Consider the following 13,797-nt stretch of genomic DNA (forward strand, 5'->3'; position numbering starts at 1 on the left):
TTGCTGCTTTGGGCACCAGCCTTTCCCAGTGTCGGCAGGTGCGCGCCACCCCAGTCATTCATTTCAAAGTCACCTGAGGCCTTTTCCGGTCAGCCCTGTCGGCTGGCGCCCCATCTACACGTGGAAACTTACAAGGCTGTCGGTAACCTGGAAACGCTGATGTCAGTTTCAGAAAGGAACTGTTACGGCCACACGGACGGAGGGAGACCTTCTTGCTTCTTGGTTTTCATCGTTCACCTGCTCCACAAACAGAGCTGGTGCGGAGCCTGCATCAGTGCTTCACCATTTCTCAGTGGGTTCTCTTCAGTGGCTGAATGGTCCTGTTCGCATGTGTTTCAGAACCCAGCCCAGCAGGACGGAGTACAGGTGCCCCGGGGCTGGTCCCCGCACGTCCCCTTAGTGTCTCAGTGGCCAGGGCCGGTGCCCCTTTGTGCCGCTGTGTGCAGGCGCCTGTAGGGAAGTAAGTCCTCAGGGCGTCAGCGCGGTGTCCCAGGGAGTCCCAGCACAGCCGGAGGGTGCGGCTGCAGCAGGCGGGTGGTGGCTTGGCCCTGTTGACTTCACTGATTTGTGCCCAGCAAATGTGGCCACGCGCCCTCCTGCTGACCATGGCCAGAAAAGCGTTGCTGCGTGCTGGCGGGGGCCTGGGGATCTGTAACGTGTACTGGTGTCCTGGCCCAGCAGCCACGTCACAGGTCCAGCTGCTGAGGTCACCATGTGTTCAGCTTCTAGCCAAAGACAGGAAGGACGCAGAACGCTGCAAACACCGGCATTGCTCGGCCTGCTGTGTCGTGTGCCGTCTCCCTCTCCACAGCTCCGTGCTTCCTGCAGTGAGAGCAGCGTGCCCTTGGCCGCGTGAAGGGCGAGTAGAATTTGGCACCCAATAGTGGTAACAAAATGTTACTTTACTCCAACAAATACATTGGACCAAAACAGTCTTGAGTTATGGCTCCCATGGCACAAAGGAGGGAGGTGGAGGAGATAGAGGGGGTTAAGGGGGTTAAGCAGATTTCCAAGTTCAGCCAAGGGAACAGAAACCTTACGTGTTCGGGGTGATCAGGAAGTAAATCTCAGAAACACCGTTGCAGTGTCACTGCGTTTCACGCCAGGACCGTGTGCTCTGCACACGACGCTGCAGATTAGGACGCGCTTGCTCTCCTGCTCCTCTGCTCTGTGACACGTGGCCCTGAATTGCCCTGAACTCTGCGACGCCGAGTGGGACTGCTAGTGGGCCGCTTCACAGACTTTTGGCGAAACCATTCTTTTTCTGTATTTTCCCCCCCCTTTTTTTTTAAATTTATTTTTTAAATCTATTGGGGTGACAATGGTTAGTAAAATTACATAGATTTCAGGTGTACAATTCTGTATTACATCATCTATAAATCCCATTGTGTGTTCACCACCCAGAGTCAGTTCTCCTTCCATCACCATATATTTGATCCCGTTTACCCTCATCTCCCACCCCCCACCCCGCTTACCCTCTGGTAACCACTAAACTATTGTCTGTGTCTATGAGTTTTTGTTTCTCATTTGTTTGTCTTGTTCTTTTGTTGTTTTTGGTTTATATACCACATATCAGTGAAATCACATATTTTTAATACGATGGTACCTGCCCTGTGAAAACAAACTCACTGAAGCATTTGGGAGAGAGTAAAGCATGTGCTTGCTTATGGGGTCGGTTTGCAAATGTGTCCCATGCAGCCCTGCTAGGATGCTGCTGTCTGACGCCGTCACTTTGGGAGGATGGTGGCTGTAGAGAGCGGTGGTTCCCAGATGTCCCCAGTTTGTCACTGGGGCCATATTCAGCAAGGGTGCAGCGGGCTCCTGCCACCAGCACAGACTTGGCGTATGTTCCAGGGGTCCCTTCATCTCCGTGGTCCCTGGGCATCACTGCCGCATGTGTTGGCTTGCAGAGCAGGAACCGCGATTGGGACACTGGCAGCGCTTCTCCTTGTTCATGCGAAGAAAGTAAACAGATGGCGGCTTCAAGCACCTCCGGTGTCACAGGGCATTCAGATACTCACAAGTGTCATAGAATCAGCGTGTCCCAGACCGGAAGGAGCTGGCAGCCACCTAGTCTCACCGCCTTGTTTTCACAGGAAACTTAAAGCCAGGTTTGGTAAAGGTCACACAGGCCACTCCGCGGCTGTCAGCCCAGCCCACAGGCCTTGACCCCACGGCAGGGTCCTCAGGTCATAGAACTGGAGGCAGTTTTTTCTTCTCGAAGGTATTCGTTTTCTGCTGGTTCTCTAATTGCTTATTTGAAAGGTGAAATGTAAAACTGTGGGGATGGCTTTCAGATCTACTGTCCTTGGGACTTCAGCACCTACTTTGGCAGGATTTCAGCCAATTCCGGGCTTTTCTTCTCACTCCTGCCTGGCTTTTGGCTTTTGATGGGTTTGAAGTGAGTGATGCAGATGTAGTGACACCAGTAAACGTGCTTGGGGGTTAGGAAGGCACTTTGTAAATCGTGCCCCAAGTTCAAAGATCCTACGCCCGCTGTGTGGCCGAACATGCACATACTTGCTTTCTGAGTCATTTGCCCTAATGACTTTGAAGCATTTCTGAGGCACAGTGGTGACATTGTTCTGCCCTGGCAGATGTCCACACACAGCCCGGCGTCCTTGGGCACGATACTATGGCAGAGACACTGCCCAGTACCTGCTGAGCCTGCCTTCTAGGTGACGGAATGTCACGTCACTCAGCCGTCCGTGACACCTGTGGGGGCCTCTTAGTAACCACCAGGAGACAGAACTAGAAACGTCTGGGCTTCCGCAGGTCCCCCCCCACCTTGTGCTCCAGTTTGCAGAGGCCAGTGGGCTGTGAGGTGTTACTGCAAGTCCTGCCTTCAGGGTAATGACTGAATGTGTGCAGCCAGAAAACAGAACATTCCAGCAATCACAGTCCGGCATGTGCGCTGTGCTTTCTTTGCCCATTCTCATGCAGGCGTGGAGCTGTGCCAGTGGGTTTTGGTGCCACCACAGGGCATATTTGGGGCCTCCCTAATGACAGGAGCATGACACTGGGGTCAGCAAACAGGAACTTTCTCTGTTAGGGAAAGAGGGAGATGATTGCTGATTCCTGGGTGAAGGGAAGAAAGAGGGGAGGAGAGAGGGGAGGAGAGAGAAGGGAGGGAGAGAAGCAGTGACTAAGAGCTGCAACTTGTTTCTTGGTTCGTACCCTCATCGACCTTTTTTCAACAAGCGCTGCAAATTCTTTTCTAGGAAAATTCACTCCAAACGTTGTTAATATTTTTCAAAATCTGGAAATAGAATGCGAAGTCTGTCATGCTTAAGAAGGAGCAGCTTAGGTGGGTGCAGCCTGGTTAGCTGTTGCTGTCATGGGCTGTGCTCCCATCTGTGGCTGCGTTTTACTCGTTTCCTCAGTGAACATTTAATAGTGTGGTTTGTGGTTCCATCCGGGACAGTGAGTGAGACAGGCCGTGCTGTGTCAGAAGGGCTCAGCTGACAGTGGCCCCTTATCCAAAAGGGAGCATGGATTCAGGGACCTTCGTGGGAGAGAGTTTCAGGACAGCTTTGAAAGAGACAGTGAGCGTGGACTGAGGCAGGGAGGGGTGCCCACCTCTGTGAGGGGCAGGGTGTCCAGCGCCTGCCGGGTGGGGGTTGTGTGCACGGGTGGGAGGTGCCCGGGAGCAGTGCACGTTGCTGGGTGGGCTCGCTCGTGCTCCGAGCTCCTGGGCATCTTCCTCTCGAGAGCCGACAAATCATCCTTCGCACTTGTCAGCACTGGGTTTGCAGTTTCGGGTCTCAGCTCTAGGTTAAGGGCGGAGCGAGGGGGAGTGTGTAGGGCTGGCTTCCAGTTTATAAGCTGCATGTTTCTACATGAAAGCCTCTTCTGAGTTCTCGTGTTCTAACAATAGCTAGTGACTCTGAAAGCGGGCAAAGTGTACTTCGTTCAACAACTGGCTGAGTCTTGGTTTATATTCTGAATAAAATAGTTCCCACATGTTCAAGAGGAAACATTCTTGTGTGACTTGGTACAGCGTCGTCCCACTCTGGGAACCTTGGGGGAGAAGATACAAGCACGTCCTTTTAGAAGAGTTTAAACACATCATTGGACTTCGGAGCTTAACTCCTGCAGCGCGCGGTTCGAGGACATGGAGCCCTTGATGAGAAATCCCCACGTGATGGTCAATTGTTGGTCTGTACGAGGAGGGGTCAGGCGATGACAGGCTGTGCTCGGCTCCCCCGGCCGGCGGTCTAGTCTCCTTCCTGCGGCAGAAGCTCTGTCTTCATCTGTGTCCCCCACAGCTTTGCATTTACACTGTGTAGATTAGGTCCCTCTGAACCCCAATGGAGAAAGTATGCCCCCCCGTAGGTGCGGTTTGAAGGTGCAAGTTTCACCGTGGACGCACGAGTGGCTCGCACAACACGGTGTGTGGGGCTGGGCCGCTGCCGCGAGCTCGTGCTCCAGGTGCGTGAGCTTGGGGGTGAAGAGTGGGAAACGCAGCGTGGGCTCTGTGGACGTCTAGGGTCCCTAATGCCATTTTCTGGTTTGCGTTCCTGGGGCTCTGAACAGTTACATACGGTGAAAGGTGAGCTCTACCAGAGGTAATGTGGCTGATTTCTAAGCAGCTTCACTTCCTGTTTCCTCCGATTGCTTGCAATTTGGTACATTCTTAAACATTTAATATTTAGCACCGAGCAGGTGGAGAGCAGGCTGGACGCTGCCATCAAGCAGCTAACCTGTTTGGAAGAGGAGATTTGCACACAGCAAGCAGGTAGCAAAGGGGGATGGAGTGGCCAGTATTAAAATAACTGTGCACCAAAGTTTCAGAGGAAGCCCTAGTGGGAGAAGAAAGCTTAATCCATCAGAGCCTGTGACCCCCTCCTTCTGTCCCGGTGTCTTCACAAAGCTCTGCGTTTGCTGTGCTATCTCAGTGGGAAACAACGTCCTTTGGAAATCTGTAACATGCTTTCAAAGGTAGTAGGTATAGTGTGGAAAACCATTCTTGATTGTTTTTGATAAAGCTGGGGAAACATTTTCAAAATAGTAAAACTTAAAAAGAATTAGATATGAATCAACATGTTTGCTCTTGTGTGGCACAATCATGGATGATGGAAAACTGGATCATTTGTAAAATTCAAACCATGCGTATTAGTGTAAAATGAGCCGTTTTGATTGATGTGTTTCCAGTGAATCCTGAATGCTAAAAGGATGGCTGTGTTCTGTAAATGATCATGAGAAAGTCGTGGACGCGAGCCCAGTGGATGCCTCGTGGGTTAAGCAATTGCAAAAATGAGTTTCCCCGCTCTGCTGGTCAGGCGCGGGCGTGAGCAGGAAGAGGCCAAGAGCCAGGCCCGTCACCGCCGTGCGGGACTCTCCGTGTGGGGACACCGCCCGGCAGGACCGAGGCCCATGTGGACAGCAGGCTGCTCACATGGTGACAAACAAAACAAGGCCACCCCCGCCCGGCCCAGACATGCATAGCTGGGCTGGTAGGTGTAAAAATAGCCGCGCAGCCTGGACTGGCCGCTCCGGGCAGCCAGCAGTTGGTGGGGCTCAGTTGCCCCTGACACCGGCCAGCAGATGGGGAGAACGGCCGAGGGGCGTGGAAGGCCCTGGAGCAGAGGAGACCAGGGGCGTCTGCGTGGGCTGTCCCCGTTCCAGAACCCCCGGGAGCCCCGGCTAGAGCACGGAGGGCTGGGCCTGTAGAGCGAAATGGGCAATGCCGCTCTCTGCCCATCCTGCCATGCGGAGAAGAGTGCCAGAACCCGGGGACACGTGCAGGCGGTAGACAGGGCCCTGGACCCCTGTGTTTGTGACAGCGAGGCCAGTGAGGACCCGGGGATGCAGGTAGGTGTGAGCTGCAGTGGGAGGCCGGCCAGTGTGCGTCCTGGGCCTGAGCCTGCTGGGAGGGGGGCAGCAGTGACACCGGGGCCGCCGCCCACTGTTGCCTACGCCTTAGGCCTGCTGCCCCCTCGCCTGCCCCTTCTGCTGGGCTGCGGCTGTGGACTGACCCTTGGGAACAGCCGTGGCGCTGTCTCTTTAATTTGAAGTTTTCTCCGCAGCAAGCATTTTATTAGCGGGTGACGTGTGTCGCAGACTCACTTACATCCACTGTCCTGGCCTCTCTGTCCTTTTATGTTCACGCGCAGTTCACTTTTCAGTGTCAGGCATGTGCGAAGGGGAGCCCATGGCAGCTCCCAGAGGCGCGTTGCCCCTGGTGCAGGACCACGTTCTGGGCAAAGGCCTGGAGACGCCGTTCTGCTCGGGACAGCGTTTTGCGCAGAGGCTTAGAACTGGAGCAATCCAATGTCTGACTTACGGATTTTAATAATTCAGAGCTGTGGTACGTTCCTCAAAATGGTATAGGGGCTTATTGTGGTTTTCTGCGGGAGGGCCAAAACCTTTATGAAACATTTTGATTTTCAGTTCTGCTGGAGAATAAAGATGATCTTTGGTCTGTCGGTCCAGGGTTTTGGTCTTATTGCAAGTTATTTATTTCAGAGTGAAAGGGTGACACTGCCACATGTGGGACTTGTGAGTGAGAGGACGGAGCGTTGTTCTCACAGGCTTGTGCCTGATAGCCCGGGAGGGGACAGTGGGGTGTGAGGCGTCCGTGTGGTGCCCTCGCGTGGCTCTCACTCTGTCCTGGGGGAACTGCACCCTTTCGGAGGGACTCAGTCAGACCACAGTGGGACTGAAACAGAAACCAGGACGTGACCAGTGGAAACACCCTCGGAGCTGGTGTTTGCAGAGGAGCAGAGCAGGTCTGTCTGCATGGTGGGGTACAGGGGACAGTGCTGTGGGGGTGACACTGAAGGGACTGTGGGCAAAGAACGCACAGGTGGGGAGGGCTCCGCCCAGTGCCGGGGCTTCTGGGTTGTGGCTTAAATTACCCCCTCCTCCAGAAGGGTCACCTGGATGCTGGGCGCCACTTCTGGTGCAATTTCTGAACCAAAGGGGGCAAAAAAGGTGAACTTTGGGGTAACTTTTAGTAACTCCACTTGTTTGCTTAGTTGCAATATATAAATACATTCCCTAAGACATAACTACCTTTCTTCAAAGGTAGTTTCTATGAATGTTTTTATTAGTTTAGAATTCAGATCACTCTTTAAACTGTTTATAATTATACAAGTGATTTCTGTTTTTCACCTTTTAGAAGTCATTAAGAAAAATGTAATGCATGAAAATAAATTAGAGGCGCTTTAAAAATGAAACATAAAGCAAAGTTTTTAAAATGTAGAGAACAGAAGTGGTGATAGCTTCATGTGTTGATAGGTTCTTTCAGGTAAATAAAAGCACGATTTTATATATAAACGTGATTTTGAGGTCCAGGGGGTGGAATAAGAAACTCATTCCAAGTTTCAGAGGTCAGAACGTGATGTAAAACTTTTTAAGAGAAGTAACCAATAGCAATATCACCCCCTGTTAAAATTTTTCTGTCCCTGTCAGCATAGCTATTGGCCCTGAAAAAGAAAAAGCAGGTTGATTTTAACAAAATGACAACGTGATTTCTCTGAATTGAGTAACATACTTACAGCTTGATCATTGAGTAAACTTTTCTGCCAAAGACTTCCCAGGCGGAGCAAATAGTGATCATGTGACCTGGAACCGTGCCCGCTGCCTACTCAGAATTCTACTCAGAATTTCTCCACTTTGGGGCAAAAAAAATTTAATTCTTAATACCAAGGTTATAGCAAGGATTTAAGCAAAATACCGTTTCCCCAAAAATAAGACCTACCTGGGCAATCAGCTCTAAAGCATCTTTTGGAGCAAAAATTAATATAAGATCCGGTCTTATTTTACTATAAGACCTGGTATAATATAATAATATAATATAATTAATAATATAATATAATATAATATAATATAATATAATATAATATAATATAATATAATATAATATAATATAATATAATATAACATAAATACCAGGTTGTGGAGACAGAGCCAGGAGTGCAGTTTCTAGGCTCTCGCCCTCATGTGGAAAGGTGCTGGCTCAGGTAGTAAATGGCCATCAACTGTGATTGGATGGCCATCAGCTGTGGCTAGTTGGCCGTCAGCTGTAACCAGTGAGCCATTGGCCACTAATATAACTGCCGTGGCTAAGCTAGCAGCACATGGGGGTTAGCAAGAAGCTGGTGGCTGAGCTAGCAAGCGGCAGTGTGTGGATTGTGGATTGCAGAGAAGCGGATGGCAGGTTGCGGATCGTGTGGCTCCTGCTTCCTGTGTCTCCAACCCAGCCGCCAGTGAGACTACAGTGGTATGACTCCCCTACCTGTGGCTCCGTGGGTGTTCCTTTTTGGCCTCACCATGTCCTGTGTTCTTATGTGGGGAGTGGGACCAGAGACCCCACAGGCCACCCCGTAGGCCACCCCGTAGGCCACCCTGCATGACATGGGTCTTATATTAATGACATCAGGGTTGTGTAATAAATACATAGAATGAAAGGTCTCGTTGGTCCCCATGTCAGCACCTCTCGAAGTGAACCACCCACATCAGAAGAATCACCTGGGGTGGATTGCTGAGCCCCACTCCAGACTTCCAGAATTAGAATGCCGGAGGTGGGAACCAAGAACATTTATTTAGCAAGCTACGGTGATCCCTAAGTAACCCGCCGTGCACTGACGTGTGATAACCAGTGCTTTATGTTCTAAGCGGCTACTTAACTGAGGAGACACTCTGAACGTGTAACGTCGGCACGTAAGGGCTAAGAGAATAAAAACCCTTCATATTGCAGCCAGCTGCTTTTAATCCAGGCTACTTCAGCTGATTGCCAGAGTTCTATCTGGTGGCAGTTAAAGAAAGCAAGAGCATGCAGGGCGCGGGGGCTGCCGCCCGTGCCAGCCTCCTGCAGCTCTCACACACTGTCTTCAAGCTGGAAGCTGTCTGCTTGTGTTGCCGGGACGTTTGAAAGCACAGCATCAGAGTAAACTGAAGCCCCGCTCCCACAGCTGACAGCTTCTGTGCCACCTAATTTATGTCATGTGCTCCTACACATTTTATAGACAAACTGAAGCTTATCTGAGTTCAGTAATTTGCTCAAGGTAAGTGATTACAGAGCAGGATTGAAAGGGTCATTCCCAGCTCATTGTGTTATGTTGGCTTTTTAAGTAAAGAAAAACGTAAAAAAGGAGATATTAGAAAAAGTTAAAAGTGCGTTGGAAGATTTTCAACAATTGAAAAAAATTGCCCACTTGGAAAATTTCAAGTAAGATTGTCACTTATGCCCCATACCAAAATAAATTTCAGGGAATTAAAAGTTAAATGAAAAAAAAGTAATTTTTTGAAAAGAGAAGAAAATGAAGAGAAATATTTCATTGATTTGGGGGTTCGAAAGCCTAAAAGCAATGGAATAAAAATCTGAAAGTAGAAGTTTATACTTTTAATGTATAAAATTTAAGACTTCTAAAAGTCAAAAGATATAGTAAACAGAAAACAAACTTAGAAAAATTTCCAACAAATATAACAAAATATTACTTGTCTATATGAAGTTTTTAAAAATAAAAAAGACATTTGAAACTCTAAAGGGATAAAAAAGGTGGACAAGTCCAAGAAGACAGGAAATGTCATGGACAGCCTGCACCGTTTGACATGTTATTCCACCGTCAGCAGCTTCAACAATGCACAGGATCAGGACAGGGAGAAAGGCTTAGGTCCGCGACTCTTCAGTACAGTGCTCGCCAATAATGGACAGCGAAAGCACTATCTGTAGCGTGATTAGGGAAGATAACAGCTGTGACCTCTCTGTAACGTGTTACATGGATTTAGCGCATCTTTCAAAGCTTTGAATGGTGGAGGCCAGGATTGGGAATGCTGTTTAGAAGCAGAAGACAGAGTATTGTTATTCCACCTTCGTAAAAACATTATTTATACATACGAATATAGCGTATATGTGGAAAAATTTTAGAAGAAAATACAGCAAAACATGCAGTTAAGTTTGAGTAACAGGATTATGGCTGCTGGCTGATTTTATTTTCTTTTTATTTATTTTTAAGTGTTCTACTATGAGAATACATATGCTTTTATTATGATCTCCCTACCTTTCTAAAGAGAAGACAGATTGTAAGGACAAAAATGGAGTAAATATAGAAAGGCATATAGTTTTAGACAAATACTCTTATGGTGTGTATATTTGTCTTTCGATTTCGTAATAAATTATTCTCTTAATATTCTGCACTTATCTAGGTTTATAGTTAATTTGCATGAGAGGACGATTCACGGGAACACACTACATTTTTAGTGAAAGTATAGGAGTTAGTGCTGTCATTTCTTGTGGGCGGAGTCAGTATTTATGTGTAAGTGGCAGATGTGGTGACCAATAAGAACAGCCGCGAGAGGCCTCACCTGTCCTGGCAGGGGGCCACGTGAACTCCGCTGGGAAATGTGTCGCTGTGAGTGCTGAGGTCCACATGTAGGTTCCAGAGCCGGGAGCAAGGTCTTTGCAGCTTTCCATGCTGTGCAGCTTGAAAAGTGTTTTCTGTGCCTGATTGTAGTGACAGTTGTGACAGACATCGTTCTAGATTCAGTCATCGAGTATAACACGCAATACTATTGTTTAGTAATATAACTGTGTCCTAAGAAGTCACAGCTCTTGGGCTAGTGACGTTAAAGAATACAAATGTTGGCATTCCAGGGGTGGCCATGGCATACAAGCCAAACGTGGGGCCCTGCCTTTGGCTCGGGACACCCAGAAAGGGAACTGGGTGTCACGGAGATCAGGACGTGACCACTGGGCCAGGCGTGTGGCCACGTAGGTTTTCCCCAGAACAGGAAGCTGCAGACGCTTCTGTAAGTCAGTCACCAGTGAGAAGGTGCTGGCACTTTGGGGGAACTGGCCTGGTGGTGATGGTGGTGCTGCTGGTAGCGAGCGGTCTCAGCTCTGGCATCAGTACCCACAGTCCAGGGACAGCAGGCTTCGTCTCGCCAAGCCTCAGTTTCCTCCTTTGGGTGGTTTGTATGTAAGTGTTTGGCACCAGCAGTATTAGCCATCGACATTCTAGGAGGAAATGTGGGAAAGAAATAGGAAAAGAACAAATCACGATTCATGCCTCGAGGGGCTGATGGTCTCGTCGAGGGCCCGGGCTGCTGCACAGAAAGCGACGTGTGCAGACGGCGACTTGACAGGTGGCACGTAGAAGTCTGATGCGGAGGGCGCTAGTCCATATTCTGCAGAGAGACATTTAAAGGCTTTGATAAGTAGTTGCTGAAACTCCACGAATGTACATGAACCATGCAAAAGCAATGAAGGACTGATATGCTCGCTTAGTGTGACTTTTGACAAATTGTTTATCTGAAAATAGTGAAAAGAAGTGTAGTCAACCCAATCAAAACACAAGTGATTAGTTCTCTTACTCAGAATCATGGCCAGAGAGAGAGGCTTTATTTGGGTCAGGCTCAATATCTGTAATGATTCCATGATTGGTGCTAAATTAACAGTGACCTCCAGGAAGGACGTTAGTGGCAGAGGAAACTCAGTCACTCACATGCCCCGCACTTCTCACATGTAGAGCTGGCGCCTGTCCAGCTGTGCAGACCCGCATGGCCCCACTGTGCACCCGTGTCCTCGTCACTCCACGATCTGTGCTGCATCCCCTTTCCAACACCACCACCGACTAGAAATGCCATTCTCTGCAGACCCTTCAGATGAAATTCTCAGCATCTCCTCCTCCCCCAAGGTTTGCCTTCAGTTACTGAGACAGAGAAGCCTGCCTCCCAGCCCTTCGTCAGCGACCAGTTACAAGGTACCTGTAGTGTTAGTATTTAAGGAAAAGGTGGACATTTCAACTAAGTGAACTTGGGTGGACGGACAAGGTCTTTTGGGCTACAGTTAACTACTGCCCTGCAAAAAATGTTCTAATGCTATCTTCTTCTATGACCTAAAAGAAATCTAACTCTTGTTTAGCAATTTTCTAAGTTTAATGTTTGAGCAGTTAAAGCTAGAATAACTTGTATTTATACCACCTGTTGTCAGCTTTGCATAAAACTAAGATATAGAGGGTGCCAAAAAAATGTATACACATTTTAAGAAAGGAAAACACTGTATTAAAATTGTAATACTCAATATATACCGATAACAAAAGATGAACACAAGTCATGTGTGTACATTTTTGGCACCCCCAGTAGATGATAACTGTTCTTCCCAAGGGTTTATCATCGTAATCAGCTTTACTGGCTTGTATGTTTCGGGCACTGACCGCGGATTTGGAAAGTCTGACACTTATGAGACATGGTTCCTGCCTTCGAGTGAAGTTCTAATTTTGTTCTCTCTCTGTACACACACACACACACACACACACACACACACACACACACACACACCACGCATATGACAGCTTAATTTCATGTCATATTACAGATAGATGTTTATGTAAGAGTGTAGAGGTGGAATTAAATAGATAGGTTCCCTAGCAGAAGCGAGGTATACTTTATAGGCACAATAATTCTAACACATCACAGCCTCTCTCCTCTGAATCTTGGTCAGAATAATCTAAACATACCAGTGGTCTCTCTTGTTCAGAAAGTTCATTAGTCTTACTGTAACTACTGGAGATACTGAAATACATTGCTGTATGTTACGCGCCCAGAAACATTGAGTAGTCAGTACTTCCTTTCTTCTTCGGATAATTTATGCAACAATAAAAGCTTGTGCTTTGCTTTATATAAAGACTTTTTCTTTCTCCCCAGAGAAGAGCAAAATTATCGTTTCTTACTTTGAAGAAAGAGGATAGTAATGGTTCTACATATTTACTGTCAGTAAGATACCGGTTCTTTCTATATTGAATTTCTTTGCTGATGTCATGGTGGCCAGTTATCTGTCAGCCTCCAGTTAAAGGCAGACACTGCTGAGCGCCTGGCCTGTCTAATCACCCCATTGCTACGGCGGCGTCTGTCATGGCTCACGTGTGAGATGACAGGGACACAGGAGGCCGCCCTCGCCCATTTCTCCTCATTCATTTATGCTTAGGAAGAGTTTGGCGTTATTTGGTTTTGTTGTGGATAGCAGATCCAGTTATAAAAGAGACTTTGAAAACTATTTTACTTTTAGCTAATGAGTTTCAGGTGGATTAATATAACAAGTATAAATTCGGCTAATCAAGATCTGACACCAAAATTTAAAATTCAGTGAGTCTGACCATTTACTGGATCTACCAAACTCTTCACTGGCTCATAGTGGCCGGTCTGCTTCATGGCCCCATTTCGCCAGCTTCCCTTTACTGACCTTCCTTTATTTTGTTTCATTTCCACCAATATTTCTCGACCTCCCCCTGGGCTGGGCTCTGGAGGGGCAGTGAGTGAGGCTTTAGAGCTGGGCCGGGAGGGATTCCACAGAAGCTGTCTGGGAAACGGACCCACTTCATACAATTTCCTGTGGGAGGCAGACGATAAAACAGCTGGGGGAGAATGTCCGTTTGTCATGAAACCTGGCTGAAGCCTGAGTTTTCTTCTACAAGGGAACCAATGCTTCCGTGAGATGAGTTAGCCTGCTTTTGTTCCTACGTGGTCATGTTTAAACTGAGAGTTTGCTTACTTTTCCAAATTCTCTTCAGAGCTGACCCATGCTTTACCCACCATGTCAGTCATCTGTTTGAAAGCTCCTCAGAGGAAGTTTCGGTCTTGGAAAGGCAGGAACTGGAGGGGTCGTGGAGAGGGGTCACTGGCTGATTGGCAACGGAGCGTGCTGTGCTGGAAGCTTACCGAGTGTTTGGTGGTGCAAGCGACAGATGTGGATTGGGAGGGTTTTCCCACCACCGTGTGTTAGGTGCGGCGCTTAATCAAACACTTTGCTTTTCAAGCCAGTTTTCCATCCCATCTTCCACGTTTCGGTGTAAA

General features: G+C 48.2%; 1 protein-coding gene across 33 annotated transcripts in view; it reads left to right on the top strand.

Annotated features, from left to right (window-relative positions):
- Window positions 1–13,797, top strand: part of ANK2 (ankyrin 2) — a 359,674-nt gene that overhangs the window by 192,993 nt on the left and 152,884 nt on the right. For 15 of the 33 annotated variants that reach the window (XM_088792640.1, XM_019757007.3, XM_074338608.2 and 12 more), the window contains exon 1: window positions 5,555–5,814. The exons of 13 other annotated variants lie outside the window; for them this stretch is intronic. In XM_088792640.1, coding sequence (XP_088648766.1) covers window positions 5,680–5,814 — 135 coding nt within the window. In that variant the 5' untranslated portion in view covers window positions 5,555–5,679. Of the gene's footprint in view, window positions 1–5,554; window positions 5,815–13,797 lie in introns of those variants that run through there. 5 more of the 33 variants (XM_074338610.2, XM_074338594.2, XM_074338606.2 and 2 more) reach the window with 1 other exon arrangement.

This window comes from Rhinolophus sinicus, chromosome 15, assembly GCF_057876585.1.
Source record: "Rhinolophus sinicus isolate RSI-liver-muscle chromosome 15, RSI-T2T, whole genome shotgun sequence".
In the NCBI taxonomy this organism is placed as follows: domain Eukaryota; kingdom Metazoa; phylum Chordata; class Mammalia; order Chiroptera; family Rhinolophidae; genus Rhinolophus; species Rhinolophus sinicus.